This window comes from Girardinichthys multiradiatus, chromosome 7 (genome assembly GCF_021462225.1).
Source record: "Girardinichthys multiradiatus isolate DD_20200921_A chromosome 7, DD_fGirMul_XY1, whole genome shotgun sequence".
NCBI classification, from domain to species: Eukaryota; Metazoa; Chordata; class Actinopteri; order Cyprinodontiformes; family Goodeidae; genus Girardinichthys; species Girardinichthys multiradiatus.
The window spans coordinates 23166045-23182848 of record NC_061800.1 but is presented as its reverse complement, the minus strand read 5'-3'; the positions used below and the strand labels follow the sequence as shown (position 1 = coordinate 23182848).

At 39.1% G+C, this 16804-nt stretch overlaps 1 protein-coding gene across 2 annotated transcripts; it reads right to left on the bottom strand.

Annotated features, from left to right (window-relative positions):
* Positions 1–9018: 9018 nt before the first annotated feature.
* LOC124871805 lies at positions 9019–15046 on the bottom strand. Of its 2 annotated transcripts, XM_047371375.1 has the most exons (6): positions 14903–15046; positions 13417–13488; positions 13017–13331; positions 12830–12920; positions 10547–10613; positions 9019–10192 (listed from the first exon to the last, which is right to left on the bottom strand). In XM_047371375.1, exons 2-6 carry the CDS (start codon positions 13481–13483, stop codon positions 10031–10033), a joined length of 702 nt encoding a protein of 233 aa, XP_047227331.1. In that variant the 5' UTR covers positions 13484–13488; positions 14903–15046; the 3' UTR covers positions 9019–10030. The 2 variants fall into 2 exon arrangements, with proteins under 2 accessions (XP_047227331.1, XP_047227330.1); XM_047371374.1 differs by lacking the exon at positions 14903–15046 and having other exon boundaries at positions 13417–13934.
* Positions 15047–16804: the final 1758 nt, after the last annotated feature.

Here is a 16804-nt window from a genome sequence, read left to right as displayed (position 1 = left end):
ATCTAAGAAGGAAAGATAGTCCTCCTATTTTGTCAAAATTATATTTGGGAATAGCATTCCAGATAGAATTGGGATTGTTTTTAGAAGGTTTTTTAAATATTTAATTTTGAATGAATCATTCAACAATGAAATCAAGGGCTTCTATACCACCTTTCATTTTTCCTAATAAGATGGCTTTTATTTTTCCATATGAAATTAAAAATTATTTTATTAATATTGGCACCAATTTGTTTGGGGACATCAAGTGCAAGAGCAGGATACACCAGTCTAGATAAGCCTTCTGCTTTAACTAAATAAGATCTTCCTAAAAGAGAGAGATCTCTCTGAAGCCACAGGTTATAGCTTTGCTCAACTATTTTAATAACTGGGTTAAATCTTTCTTAGAATTTGGTCTTTAATGATTGTGATACCAGATACTTAACTTTGTCTTTTATAGGGACGTTAAGAAATGTGCCGGATAAAGGAGATTTATAGATAGAAAGTAATTCACATTTATTTATGTTCAAGGTCAAACCAAAAGCACTGGAGAAAATGTTAATGATGTCAAGTGAACTTTTAATCTCACACTTATCATTTAAAATCAGAGCTGTATCATCAGCAAGCTGGGAGATTACAATATTTCTATTTGCAACATTAATCCCTGTAATATTTTCCCTGATATTGATTGATAGAATTTGCATGGCCAAAATAAATAAATAAGGGCTGACTGGGCATCCTTGTCTAAGACATCTTTTCAAATAAAATCTTTTAAAACAACCTTGTGGCAGTTTTATGGATGCATTAAAATCCTTGTATAACATTTGAAAGCTTCTAATGAAGACATCACCATATCCAAATATTTTTAGGGCTTCAAGTAAAAATAAATGTTCAATAGTGTCGAAGGCGAGTCACCGGGTACTCCGGCTTCCTCCCACAGTCCAAAGACATGCCTGTTAGGTTAATTGGTCTCTAAATTGCCCATAGGTGTGTGAATGAGTGTGTGCAAGTTGTTTGTGTGTTGCCCTGCGATGGACTGGCGACCTTTCCAGGGTGTACCCCGCCTCTCGCCCATAGGCTGCTGGAAATGGGCACCAGCTTCCCCGTGACCCACTATGGAATAAGCGGTAGAAAATGACTGACTGACTGACTGACTGACTGACTAGTATCGAAGGCTTTAAAACAATCCAGAAAAAATATAAAACCCTCTCCCTCTATTAAGTCCAAGTTATCCAGAAGATCTGATATACAGGGGTTGGACAATGAATCTGAAACACCTGTCATTTTAGTGTGGGAGGTTTCATGGCTAAATTGGACCAGCCTGGTAGCCAGTCTTCATTGATTGCACATTGCACCAGTAAGAGCAGAGTGTGAAGGTTCAATTAGCAGGGTAAGAGCACAGTTTTGCTCAAAATATTGAAAAGCACACAACATTATGGGTGACATACCAGAGTTCAAAAGAGGACAAATTGTTGGTGCACGTCTTGCTGGCGCATTTGTGACCAAGACAGCAAGTCTTTGTGATGTATCAAGAGCCACGGTATCCAGGGTAATGTCAGCATACCACCAAGAAGGACGAACCACATCCAACAGGATTAACTGTGGACGCAAGAGGAAGCTGTCTGAAAGGGATGTTCGGGTGCTAACCCGGATTGTATCCAAAAAACATAAAACCACGGCTGCCCAAATCACGGCAGAATTAAATGTGCACCTCAACTCTCCTGTTTCCACCAGAACTGTCCGTCAGGAGCTCCACAGGGTCAATATACACGGCCGGGCTACTATAGCCAAACCTTTGGTCACTCATGCCAATGCCAAACGTCGGTTTCAATGGTGCAAGGAGCACAAATCTTGGGCTCTGGACAATGTGAAACATGTATTGTTCTCTGATGAGTCCACCTTTACTGTTTTTCCCACATCCGGGAGAGTTACGGTGTGGAGAAGCCCCAAAGAAGCGTACCACCCAGACTGTTGCATGCCCAGAGTGAAGCATGGGGGTGGATCAGTGATGGTTTGGGCTGCCATATCATGGCATTCCCTTGGCCCAATACTTGTGCTAGATGGGCGCGTCACTGCCAAGGACTACCGAACCATTCTTGAGGACCATGTGCATCCAATGGTTCAAACATTGTATCCTGAAGGCGGTGCCGTGTATCAGGATGACAATGCACCAATACACACAGCAAGACTGGTGAAAGATTGGTTTGATGAACATGAAAGTGAAGTTGAACATCTCCCATGGCCTGCACAGTCACCAGATCTAAATATTATTGAGCCACTTTGGGGTGTTTTGGAGGAGCGAGTCAGGAAACGTTTTCCTCCACCAGTATCACGTAGTGACCTGGCCACTATCCTGCAAGAAGAATGGCTTAAAATCCCTCTGACCACTGTGCAGGACTTGTATATGTCATTCCCAAGACGAGTTGACGCTGTATTGGCCGCAAAAGGAGGCCCTACACCATACTAATAAATTATTGTGGTCTAAAACCAGGTGTTTCAGTTTCATTGTCCAACCCCTGTAAGTCTGATATTGTTGGTTATATGTCTACCAGGAATAAACCCAGATTGAGTCTCATCAATCACTTCTTCAATAGTAGTTTTAAGTTTTCTAGCAATACAGCTATAATTTTATAGTCATTTTGTAATAATGTAATTGGTCACCAATTATCAATAAGGAGCTTATGTTTTTGTGGTTTAGGAATCAGATTAATGACACTTTGGGTCATTGTTGGTGGAATTTGTCCAGAGTCCAAACTTTCAAGATAAACTTGAAGTAAAAAAGGTGATAGTTGATTTGAAAACAGGCTCTTCACAAATACAGTTATTAATTATCAATTTTATAATGCTGTTATTTATTTAGGGTCTTTTTTCCAACCTAAAAAAGTGACAAGAATTTTTTTCTCGCTCTTCTAACCATTTCTGTCTCGATCAAATGTAAGCACCTTTTAGCTTTAAAAATGTAAAATATTGTCTAAGCTTAATTGTAGCTGATTTAACCTAATTATTTGCTCTATTTAATAAAATAATTTATTTTATTACCTCAGATTTTTTTTCCCTTTTTTTTTTAAAGAGCTTTTTCAGATCCAGTTTTCATTAATAATTTTCCGAGTTCATATTTTACAAATTCCCAGTTTTTACTAACTTCCTTCTGATAGCAAGCTTTGTTCCAGTACTTTGTTATGGTTTTTTTAATGCTTTCTTCCACTGTTTTGTTGTCAAAAGTGAGGTGTTGAGTTTCCAGTAAGTCGTGTTTTTTTATTTATAACCTGATTAGATTGAATTCTTTCAATTAAAATAACTTTATGGTCTGACAAAGGAGCAGGAAGAATATTAGATTTAATTTCATTATTTCTAAGTCAGACACCAGCCAAAAATCAATTTGTGATTTGGAAGAGCCAGTTTTGTTTTGCCACGTTAATTCGACTTTGGAATTATTTTCTTGCCTCCATACATCAGTCAAGCCAAAAGTTAAGAGAAAGGTTTCTAGAGTTGCATTAGAAATTGTGTGAGGTTTTGGTGGGAATCTGTCAACAACATCATTGAAGGTAGAATTGAAGTCCCCACATAGTATGATATTCATTTTATGATACTTTCCGTACAAGTATTTAATATTTTCGCCTAATCTTTCATAAAACTACACATTTTCGGGTTTTGTATTGTATCCATAAATATATTATTTCTTCATTTGACCATATGGATCTAAGACTGAACATAAAACATCACCCATGACGTTTTTTTGTAATATTGCCACTCCTGCTGATTGAGTAGAACCATGTGCCAGCCAGTTTGTCCCCCATTGAGTTTCCAGATTTTTGCATCATCTGAGGTTGAATGAGTTTCTTTGATAGAATCTGCTTTATCCAAGAGCTTCTTGAATACTTTAACAGCATGACTTAACTGTTCGTTGTGATTATTTAAGAAAGCTTCTAATCAGTAAAGAATATAAGTTCTTTCTTCTTCCCTCCTTGGTCAACAGCGAAGGCCTTGGGACCGATGTAGAAAGCCACTTTTCCTTCCTCACGTGCCCTTTTCACCAGTGGCCACAGCATGTTTCTTCTCTCACGGTCCTCTGGGGAGAAGTCCTCTTTGAATCGCAGGTTGTATGCTTTCAGAAAGGTTGCCTGCTTTGCTGCCTTCCATATCATATCTCTGTAGTGTCTCATGGAGAACTGGATGATTACTTCTCGAGAACGTCCCGTAACCGTGACACGACCCAGCTGGTGTACACTGTCGATGACTTCTGGTAGTTTTTGTTTGCAATTAGGTGCGGTCTTCTGGCAGATGGAGATGACTTTGTGACAAACATCTTCTCCTTCTTCTTCACTTAACCCTGAAAGTCTCAAATCTCACCTTTTCTTGTATCATGATAATTCAAGCAACATATTTTTCATTTGTTGCACTTTTTCTTCTGTCTTTCCAACTCTTGTGATGGTTTTCGCCATCTTCCTTACACTTCTTTCATCTCTGCATGGATAAATTCCACCGAATCTCTTAGGTCATCTATGCTCGCTTGTGAACCTTCTGCTCTTTCATTTATTGTCAGCTTATTAGATTCTACATTAATGTAATGTGTAATTTTAAACAAAGTTCACTTTTTTGCAAAGGGCAATGATATTACCTTTGTCCAGATTTGACAGCAAGTCAAGATGATTTCACTAAATCATCCTAGAAACAATGATTAGACAGACTTTTCTTTTTTATTTATTATGAGTATCATGTTTTATCTCCTTCAGCTTCAGTCCCTCTTTCTATTTCAAATAAACTGAAACTTTGAATTAAACAAAGCCTCTGAGTGTTATGATTTGGGGTTGTTTGGTTTTTGGTTTCGGGTTTTTTCTTATGTTTTTCACAGTTCAAGTTTTGAATCATGTTTCTGTTTATTTTCCTGGTCATGCTTTAGTTTTGTCGTCTTGTTCATGTTTTGTCAAGTTTGGTTTGCGGATCTGGTTATGCTTTTGCTTCATGTTTTTTCTAATTTCTGTTAGTTTGTGTTCAAGAGTCTCTGTTTTGCTCCAGCCACGTTTTGTTCTGTTAATTCGGATTACCTGCACCTATTAATCTGTCTTCTTGTTTCACCTGGTCACAATCCATAAATACACACATGTTCTGTCAATTATTGCGGAAACATTTCTCAGATCATGTCTTGTTCTCATATCATGTCTGGTTTTTTGATCATGCCATGCCTGTCTCGCCTGCTTGTTTGTTGTTTTGTTCCTGCCTCTTGCTGTGAGTGAGTTTCTGTTATTAAACCTTTTTCACTTACCATCACGCTGCCTGCTCATCTGCATTCTGGGGTCCTATATCTCGCAAACCGTAACACTGAGTTACCTTGCTTATCAGCTGATCTTTTTATTACAGTAGTTTGGAGTTGTGAAGAGGCTGTTTGAATAAATAGAAAGAAGGAAAAATACTTCAGGACCTTGATTCGAAGCTGAACATTCTCAGAACAACTACAAGTTCTTCTCATGTCAGAGGGTAGTGTACAATACTGAAAGAAATTTGAATATCTACAGAAGAAATTCACTCTCTGATTAATACATGAAATATTAATACGTTAAATAAAGATATTGCTTTTAAAGTATACAGGTCCTTCTCAAAATATTAGCATATTGTGATAAAGTTCATTATTTTCCATAATGTAATGATGAAAATTTAACATTCATATATTTTAGATTCATTGCACACTAACTGAAATATTTCAGGTCTTTTATTGTCTTAATAGGGATGATTTTGGCATACAGCTCATGAAAACCCAAAATTCCTATCTCACAAAATTAGCATATTTCATCCGACCAATAAAAGAAAAGTGTTTTTAATACAAAAAACGTCAACCTTCAAATAATCATGTACAGTTATGCACTCAATACTTGGTCGGGAATCCTTTGGCAGAAATGACTGCTTCAATGCGGCGTGGCATGGAGGCAATCAGCCTGTGGCACTGCTGAGGTCTTATGGAGGCCCAGGATGCTTCGATAGCGGCCTTTAGCTCATCCAGAGTGTTGGGTCTTGAGTCTCTCAACGTTCTCTTCACAATATCCCACAGATTCTCTATGGGGTTCAGGTCAGGAGAGTTGGCAGGCCAATTGAGCACAGTGATACCATGGTCAGTAAACCATTTACCAGTGGTTTTGGTACTGTGAGCAGGTGCCAGGTCGTGCTGAAAAATGAAATCTTCATCTCCATAAAGCTTTTCAGCAGATGGAAGCATGAAGTGCTCCAAAATCTCCTGATATCTAGCTGCATTGACCCTGCCCTTGATAAAACACAGTGGACCAACACCAGCAGCTGACACGGCACCCCAGACCATCACTGACTGTGGGTACTTGACACTGGACTTCTGGCATTTTGGCATTTCCTTCTCCCCAGTCTTCCTCCAGACTCTGGAACCTTGATTTCTGAATGACATGCAGAATTTGCTTTCATCCGAAAAAAGTACTTTGGACCACTGAGCAACAGTCCAGTGCTGCTTCTCTGTAGCCCAGGTCAGGCGCTTCTGCCGCTGTTTCTGGTTCAAAAGTGGCTTGACCTGGGGAATGCGGCACCTGTAGCCCATTTCCTGCACACGCCTGTGCACGGTGGCTCTGGATGTTTCTACTCCAGACTCAGTCCACTGCTTCCGCAGGTCCCCCAAGGTCTGGAATCGGCCCTTCTCCGCAATCTTCCTCAGGGTCCAGTCACCTCTTCTCGTTGTGCAGCGTTTTCTGCCACACTTTTTCCTTCCCACAGACTTCCCACTGAGGTGCCTTGATACAGCACTCTGGGAACAGCCTATTCGTTCAAAAATTTCTTTCTGTGTCTTACCCTCTTGCTTGAGGGTGTCAATAGTGGCCTTCTGGACAGCAGTCAGGTCGGCAGTCTTACCCATGATTGGGGTTTTGAGTGATGAACCAGGCTGGGAGTTTTAAAGGCCTCAGGAATCTTTTGCAGGTGTTTAGAGTTAACTCGTTGATTCAGATGATTAGGTTCATAGCTCGTTTAGAGACCCTTTTAATGATATGCTAATTTTGTGAGATAGGAATTTTGGGTTTTCATGAGCTGTATGCCAAAATCATCCGTATTAAGACAATAAAAGACCTGAAATATTTCAGTTAGTGTGCAATGAATCTAAAATATATGAATGTTAAATTTTCATCATGACATTATGGAAAATAATGAACTTTATCACAATATGCTAATATTTTGAGAAGGACCTGTATGCTACCACATGTTTTACCATTTTTAAATATGGTTCAGTGTAGTGAAAAAATATGGTGTCTTAGAGTGTCATTTTTTCTACATGCTCGTGTCTCACCATTTGTTTATTCAGCTCTTTTTCTCTTGACATTAGACTCTCCCTGTTAAATTGTGTATTCAAACAATGAACCTTTCTACAAATACAGCAAAAATGGGGTCCATAGCTTTAAACATTAATGAAATATGAGTTATTAAAATACAGTTTACAAACCTAATTACAGTGAGGAACACAAAAACTTTTTGAGCTACACTCACCGGCCACTTTAGTAGGTACACGTGTCCAACTGCTCGTTAATGCAAATTTCTAATCAGCCAATCACATGGCAGCAACTCAACGCATTTAGGCATGTAGACATGGTCAAAACGATCTGTTGCAGTTCAAACCGAGCATCAGAATGGGGAAGAAAGTTCATTTAAGTGACTTTGAACGTGGCATGGTTGTTTTTGCCAGACGGGCTGCTCTGAGTATTTCAGAAACTGCTGATCTACTGGGATTTTAATGCACTACCATCTCTAAGGTTTACAGAGAATGGTCCGAAAAAGAGAAAATATTCAGTGAGGGGCAGTTCTGTGGGCGCAAATGCTTCGATGCTAGAGGTCAGAGGAGAATGGCCAGACTGGATGAGCTGATAGAAAGGCAACAGTAACTCAAATAACCACTCGTTACAACCAAGGCATGCAGAAGAGCATCTCTGAATGCACAACACGTTGAACCCTGAGGTGGATGGGCTACAGCAGCAGAAGACCACACCGGGTGCCACTCCTGTCAGCTAAGAACAGGAAACTGAGGCTCACCAAAATTGGACAATAGAAGATTGGAAAAACGTTGCCTGGTCTGATGAGTCTCGATTTCTGCTGCAACATTCAGATGATAGGGTCAAAATTTGGCATCAACAACATGAAAGCACGGATCCATCCTGCCTTGTATCAACGGTGGTGGTGTAATGGTGTGGGGGATATTTTCTTGGCACACTTTGGGCCTCTTAGTATCAATTGAGCATCGTGTCAACGCCACAGCCTACCTGAGTATTGTTGCTGACCATGTCCATCCCTTTATGACCACAGTGTACCCATCTTCTGATGGTTACTTTCAGCAGGATAATGCGCCATGTCATAAAGCATGAATCATCTCAGACTGGTTTCTTGAACATGACAATGAGTTCACTGTACTCAAATGGCCTCCACAGTCACCAGATCTCAATCCAATAGAGTATCTCTGGGATGTGGTGGAACGGGAGATTCGCATCATGGATGTGCCGCTGACAAATCTGCAGCATCTGTGTGATGCTATCATGTCAATACGGACCAAACTCTCTGAGGAATGTTTCCAGTACCTTGTTGAATCTATGCCACGAAGGATTAAGGCAGTTCTGAAGGAAAAAGGGGGTCCAACCCGGTACTAGCAAGGTGTACCTAATAAAGTGGCCGGTGAGTGTATATCAAGTGAATACTCAGATTCCTCAGCACCCTTTGCTGCTTCTGCATCCTAAACTCCCTCTGCTTCAGCGACTCCACTAAGCCTCATCTAGTGCTGTACTTTTAACTCTAACTCTTTAACAACAGAACATATCTGTAATATTGTTTGTTTACAGAACTGTGAGATAAACAATGTAGTGTTAATCTCTCTCTCTCTATATATATAGATATATATATATATCTATATATATAGAGATATATATAGATGTGCATACGTTGATCAAAGTTGTGCTATCATTAGATATATTGCAAGTAAACACCAACACTTCCCAGTTGTCAGCTGTCAACCAAACAAAACAAACAACAAAAAGACAGATCAGTATAAAAGAAAGTTTTAGTTTAAATTTGTAAAAAAAAAAAACATGCGTCACAAACAAAAACTTATTGTATTGTACTGTGCAAAATAGGAAGTAATGATGACACTTATTGAATGATTTAATGAATTGTAATGCATTAAAAAGTTTGATGTTGCCACGTTTCAGGAAAGATAATTTTTAAACTACGTCATGCTCTGTGGCCTTTGTGCTCTGCATTCTACATGTTTTTATTTTAGAGTTGCAGTTGCAGGGCTGTGCTATCACTAGATTGCTGGATGGCTTGCCAAGCTGCTTCTTTGCTCATTGAGGATTGGCTGTCTGATGAGGACATCAAATGTGAGGTTGTCCTCTGCCCTGTGATTGGACCTTATGGGAAGAAACTTGTGCCATCAGAAACTGAATTTGAATTGCTCAGCCTGGATGTCAAATAGTGAATGACGGATGTCATTCACTATTGCTGTGTCCAAATTCAGGGGCTGCATCCTTTAAAGTTTAACCTGATGTTGAATGTAAATCGCTAAATCTGTTTTCAGCAAAGTTTCTACCATGTGTCCGTTATATTTGGTTGGTTTGACCTACTTTTTGAACATGTGATGGTGGAATTTCAATCAGAACCTCAGATCAATAAGCAATCAATGGGATTATCTGTTGGAATGGGGTGTTGACACTAAATTATTAAAATGGGCATTAAAAACATTACATACAGAACTGGGTGCTCTCGGTGATCACCCAGTCGAGTCCAAGTTTCAGCAATTAGTTGCTAAGATGTGAAGAAACAGAAGAATTTATATCCTCCTTCATTATTATGTCCTCTTTCCATGATAAACCAGTACCACTGGTACTGATACAGGTCCTCAGCATGATGCTACCAGTACTATGCTTGACAGTTGGTGCAATGGCCTAAGGTTTGAAAGCTTCAGTATGACAGAGATAATAGAAATAGAACTGTTTAACATGAAGACGATCATGTTGTTGGGATGGGTCTTCTTCATATCTGTCCTCCTGTCTTTTTACTTATTTGAAACGCATTATGTAATGTCCATCAAACACGTATCTCTTTCTTGATATGTCTGATAAATTGAATTCCGTCTCTCTGTGTAGTCGTTCCTCTGCTGTTTGCTCCTCCAGCAATTTGGACTATCTGGTAGATTTGTAGGGACAATCTGCGGCGTAAAGACAGAGTCACAGTCCTTTCATGGGAGAGACAAAGGCAGAAACATTCAGAAAGCAGAAAATGTAGTTTTCAGATCAATTGACTCACACAAAAAGAAACAATGTCAGCTGTGCACAGCTATAAGCTCAAACTACAGCCAGGAAGAATGGTGAGGAAAGCAGAGAAAGAGACTGGGATACTGGTTGAACAGTAGATACTCTAATGGTGTAATGGCAGTAGAGGAGGAAACAAAATGGGTTTGGGGAAGTTTTTACACTTAAAGCGTTTACAAAGAAGTGATGTGTCAAAATAAAATTTAATTCAGCATTTCATACAGTAAGAAAAGCAGAAAAAGGAGCTGAACACAACAACATATAGATATATTTCTGACCTGTCGTTCTGATTGAGACCGGGGGTACTGGACTGGACCTTGGCATTCGCTTCTTCTTCCACAACTTCTGCCGAGATAAACCAGTTAATATTAAATTTTTTTTACTGTTTCAAAGTCATACTTTTGGCCATATTAACAGTGCATTTGGAAAGTATTTGAAGCATATAGTCTATAGGTTCTTTTGTTATTAGACACAATTTTTTGTCCCTAAGGACATAACTGACATGTTGAAACGGAAAACATCTTCATCAGACGCGTCGCTAGATGGTATGTGACTTGTCAAAATCAGCTGCTGTTCCTCATGTTTCAATGGAGAACGTTCGTCAAGCATGTCCTTAGGGACAAAAAAAGGTGTGTCTAATTACAAAAGAACCTAAAGACTATAGTGTATACAGACACAACGAACTTAATTGGAGTATTTGAAGCACTTTTTGTGTTGTTTTTCTTCACAGCCATTTTATGGTTTAAATATTTTGTCCTTTAAAACTCTACACACAACACCCAAAAATAACACCATGTAAAAAGTAATGTTTATTTGCAAATACATTAAAAATAAACACCAAGAAATTACAGGTACATAAGTATTCACAACTTTTGCCCAATACTTTGTTAATGCACCTTTAGCCGCAATTACAACATTGAGTCTTGTTCAATATGATGCCACAAGCCTGGCACACCTATTTTGGGCAGTTTCACCCGTTCCTCTTTGCAGAGCCTCTCAAGCTCCACCAGGGTGTATGGGAAACATACTCTGGAAATAAGTATGTATTCTGAACCCACTTAAGCACTAGTTTAGGTTATATTCTCTAGAAAGCCAGACATCTCCAGCCATGACTGGATGTGGGAAACAAAGAGAGTTTATCCTTCAACAACAGAAAAGAAGATAAGCATGTTCCTTCTTCAAAGTTAACAAGAAAATCAACTAACTAGACTCACATTGCACAAGAAAAGCTTTGGTTTTCTCTTTTATTAGCAAAGCATGTTTACATCAGGTGAGATATACATCCCCTAGATTGATAACACAGAAACTAACTGGGTACAGCATAGTATTACAGTTAATTATGTAGCTAAGCATAAGACCGGGACTTTTAAACATTCTGAAAATGGGTTCAACATGTTTTTGCTGTGATTTATTTTATGTTACTGATTTACCTTGATTGTTATTTTTTAAATGGTAATAGTTGTGCTAAGACACGCTCTTGCATGCCAACTAATCTCGTTGTTCAACCGGCACAGAAGTTAAAACAGTTAACATTTTCTTTCTTGTAAAACAGACCTAAATCCCAGAGCAAGATTAAAATATCAAACTCTTTCAAAACATCCTCTGTTTTCTGAACCACATTTGTTTAAACACCAACAGGTACAGAGCACATTATCTTAGATACGACAAGGGGTCTATTAGATCGGCCATGTTTAGCTAGACACATGATGTTCATTCATTTGAAAAAACAAAAAAGTCAAGACAGCATATAAGCTGTGGCTCTGAAGGCCACACTGTAAAGTGAACCTTTGCCTCTATACAAAACAATAGTCATAATCCGAACAAGTAAATCTAAACATCCACTCCCTTTAAAAAATAGGGAAATAACTCCTGCATTAAAATGGGACAAAATCAAAAAAATCTTATAGTCTCCATCGCAGACTATAAGAAAGTTCCTTAAGATAAAAGTTAAAACAGATTCTTTGCTAAGTAGTTTATGGGGCCCATCCATTTAGTTAAGGAACCTTTTCATATTTCATAGTTAATTTATTCAGAGTTAAGAGGTGAGCCAAAAAGAGACTCTTGCTGCATGGAAGCAAAGTTATAGAAATTAGGGATGATTCAAGACTGTTGCACAGTATTGTGGATAAAAAGATAAGAAAAATAACACTAATATTTTTTATTCCATGTTTGCAGCTTTTGCCCGGGGATTGTATTTTTCCACTCGGTCTGTTTTGTTACATTATGTTAAAAGAAATCTGATCTTCAACAATCCTAAAACTTATAAGTAAAAAGTTCTGAAAAAAACATTTTTAAATCCTACATGTTAAAATATTACAATACATTGACTATTATTTTTATAAAAACAGCATCATTTAGCAAAAACAGCACCACAAGCCACTCTTTCTTGGGACCGAGAGAAATAATTTACAATTTTTTTTAAATTCAAGTCAATCGATGCTTTCAGTTTCACACATAATGATAAGATGTACCTGAGCTGTCACATTTTACCAGCAGCTCTTAAACCAAGCAGAAAAAATGTTACATTAATTGTAAATCTAAAGTTAGAAACTATTACTCACCTGCAGAGGCAGAAAGCCGATGTGATGCAACATAAAAGCAATCCAATGGCAGGTGATAGAATGAAAAAAGCATACTTTAAGAAACGAGTACCTGAAAGAAGAAGATAATCAGTATCATGCAGGATGATTTTAAACAGTACATTTTATGCTGTAGAAGTGATCAGTCATCTTTTTTATTTCTACATACCTTCTTGCTTAGATACAGTTAAATCCCATGTGATTTTGTGATATCCTCCTCCATCAGTTATAGTACATGTATAAAGTCCTGCATCATCACGTTGAGCTCTAAAGATGCAGAGCTTGGAAGGTATGTTGGAGTCTATTTTCACTCTTTCAGAAGAGAAATTTGATTTTGTCTGATTTAGCGAGCAGGAATATGTAAAATAATATCTGCCGCTGGTCCAATGGATTAGCACTGTGGCATTCTCAGATATGTTGCAAGTGAACGTGACCGGGTCACCGCTGGACACCAACATATTCCGATGTATTTCAGTCGCTGATACTGAAATATTAAGACCAATGCTACAGTAAGACTCAGTTCAAATCTGGATGAAAACATGTAACGTAAGAATAAATCTGCACGATACCTTGAAAGACATTCTGGATTTTTAACAGATGAATGACGAGCAGAGCTGCTTGCTTTAGGCTGAACATGGTGGCTATCAGACAGAGAGAAACCTTATTGTCTGTTATAAATGTAGATGAAGAGGAAGTGCTAAGAAAAGGAAGTGGTTAAAATAAGTTTAAGGAAACAACTTTCAGATAAGAAAGCTGATAAGCAGTCATTTGTAAAATAAAGAGAAAATTTGCTTCTAGATACTGACAGGGCTCTCCCACTTAATCTTAGACACCTAAGAACTCAAAAGCTTTCTTTTTCCCAAAATCTTTTGCAAACTGGGCCTAATGGATCTTTGTGTTTCACCTGAGGTGCCAGGAGAAGAACAACCTCCCCTTCTATCTGACAGCGTCCTTGTGTTTGTTTATCTTATTAATCCTTTAATAAGGACATCCAGCTAGACCAGGACATTTCAAAGTGTGGACCTTCAGAGTTTTTCAGGGGGGGTACGACAGACGGAAAAAATAAACTTGAAAAAGTAACTGCAGGCATTTAGCCAACTTCAGCTAGCCTGTCAGAAACAAAATAGATTGATTTTTTGTACCTAAACCTGTGGTGGGTGAAGAGACAGAGTCTGGGCCAAGCAAAAGGAGGCTAAATGATCTGGGCTCACAGCAGAAAGTAGTTCATACTGTTACCATTGTAAATGACAAGACATCTAAAGCATCATATCATGTGGCTTTATGCATAACTAAAGTGGGTAAACCCCTCAACATTGAGGCAGTAAATTAAAAACAATTAAATCACGTGCCAGGAATGCTCGTCTCTTCTCCATCCTCTGGGCTGCAATGTTGGCATATCTTTCAGACATCTTTGACTGAATAATCCCACTGAACACCTCTCTGCAGAGCAAAGAGAGCCATGTCTTTTTGGCACACAATTAACTTTCTGCATTCGTGAAAAACGTGGATTGAGGAGGTCTTCGAAGTACTCTGCCCACCGACCCCCAACATTTCGAGTTGAGGTCAACAGCAAACCCTCCCCACTGTAAACAGTGTTGGTGGTGTCCCCCCCCCAAGACGCCAGAAAGAAAAGTTGGACAACAGATTGAAATTAATTAAGTTTAGCAGTCAAAAGAAACTCTAAACTGATGGGGTTTTAATCTTTATTTAAAAAAACTCAGGCATTCAACATTTAAGTATAAAAGGAATATTAAGTATAGCGACAACAAAAATTGTTATAGAAATAATAGCAATAATGTAGTTGGGAGGTCGCAGTTGTCTATTTGCCCTCTTTGAAAACCTCTGAGTGTCGGCTTCTCGTAAAGCAGAGAAATTAAGGTCACGTGGTCTCAGCATCTGATGCTATCTCAGATACACTCTCAGATCTTTTTGTTTTGCACAATCAGCAAACCATTTCAACTAGCTGCAGATACTGTGAACATCGCCATCAATTCATCCTGTTCTGGTGTAGTTCATGATGTTTAATACAACTATGTGTACGTTTAAATTTCTCACCTTCTTGCACGTTGTCTCTGGATGGATTAGGGTTGCTCCCCTCTTCATGATGAAATGCAGAGCTCGTGCACCGAGGTCTGACCCAGTTTTCCTTTGGTAAACAATGCTGCAATTTAATTTTCTTTTACCCAAGCAGGTAGTAAAAACTCGTAGCATCTCTCACACACTGACTGTAATGGCAGAAACACGTGATTTTAACCATGATGTTTCCTCGGTACAGGAAAGAGGAAATCCAGCACAACCACAAACACTGATAAAGTCACATACTTATTTTACTCGTTTAACTTTTATTTTTTTTTGAGTGCAGCTTTTGAAAGAAGCTGATGTTTGTATTTTGAAAAAAGAGTTATATGAAGGGTTGGGATTATATAAGCTATTTACTTCTACCCACCCCTATTCGGATATGCATTTTTGTTGATTTTGTGCATTGGCGCAATGGATGTATGCATGTTATTAATATCCGAAAAAACGAAACTACCTAACTAACTAAAGAAAATGCTGATATAAAGGGTTTTTAATATGCACTTTTTCAACTTATTAACAAGTTGTCTCGTTGGAGGAATCACACAGTGAAGGTCTGAATTCAGACATTTTTCATGTGTCTTACTCAAACACATCAGCTCAATGTGCCTTCTCGTTTACAGGTCCTTTTCAAAAAATTAGCATATTGTGATAAAGTTAATTATTTTCCCTAATGTCATGATGAAAATTTAACATTCATATATTTTAGATTCATTGCACACTAACTGAAATATTTCAGGTCTTTTATTGTCTTAATACGGATGATTTTGGCATACAGCTCATGAAAACCCAAAATTACTATCTCACAAAATTAGCATATCATTAAAAGGGTCTCTAAACGAGCTATGAACCTAATCATCTGAATCAACGAGTTAACTCTAAACACCTGCAAAAGATTCCTGAGGCCTTTAAAACTCCCAGCCTGGTTCATCACTCAAAACCCCAATCATGGGTAAGACTGCCGACCTGACTGCTGTCCAGAAGGCCACTATTGACACCCTCAAGCAAGAGGGTAAGACTCAGAAAGAAATTTCTGAACGAATAGGCTGTTCCCAGAGTGCTGTATCAAGGCACCTCAGTGGGAAGTCTGTGGGAAGGAAAAAGTGTGGCAGAAAACGCTGCACAACGAGAAGAGGTGACCGGACCCTGAGGAAGATTGTGGAGAAGGGCCGATTCCAGACCTCGGGGGACCTGCGGAAGCAGTGGACTGAGTCTGGAGTAGAAACATCCAGAGCCACCGTGCACAGGCGTATGCAGGAAATGGGCTACAGGTGCCGCATTCCCCAGGTCAAGCCACTTTTGAACCAGAAACAGCGGCAGAAGCGCCTGACCTGGGCTACAGAGAAGCAGCACTGGACTGTTGCTCAGTGGTCCAAAGTACTTTTTTCGGATGAAAGCAAATTCTGCATGTCATTCAGAAATCAAGGTGCCAGAGTCTGGAGGAAGACTGGGGAGAAGGAAATGCCAAAATGCCAGAAGTCCAGTGTCAAGTACCCACAGTCAGTGATGGTCTGGGGTGCCATGTCAGCTGCTGGTGTTGGTCCACTGTGTTTTATCAAGGGCAGGGTCAATGCAGCTAGCTATCAGGAGATTTTGGAGCACTTCATGCTTCCATCTGCTGAAAAGCTTTATGGAGATGAAGGTTTCATTTTTCAGCACGACTTGGCACCTGCTCACAGTGCCAAAACCACTGGTAAATGGTTTACTGACCATGGTATCACTGTGCTCAATTGGCCTGCCAACTCTCCTGACCTGAACCCCATAGAGAATCTGTGGGATATTGTGAAGAGAACGTTGAGAGACTCAAGACCCAACACTCTGGATGAGCTAAAGGCCGCTATCGAAGCATCCTGGGCCTCCATAAGACCTCAGCAGTGCCAC

What these genes read in the sequence shown, in the direction of transcription:
- LOC124871805 (XM_047371375.1), bottom strand. Translation starts at nt 13,483, where the DNA reads ATGTTCAGCCTAAAGCAAGCAGCTCTGCTCGTCATTCATCTGTTAAAA. An exon ending in AATCCAGAATGTCTTTCAAG is followed by an intron (nt 13,332 to 13,416) that starts GTATCGTGCAGA and finishes TTAATATTTCAG; the next exon opens with TATCAGCGACTGAAATACAT. An exon ending in GGTCTCAATCAGAACGACAG is followed by an intron (nt 10,193 to 10,546) that starts GTCAGAAATATA and finishes CTCCCATGAAAG; the next exon opens with GACTGTGACTCTGTCTTTAC.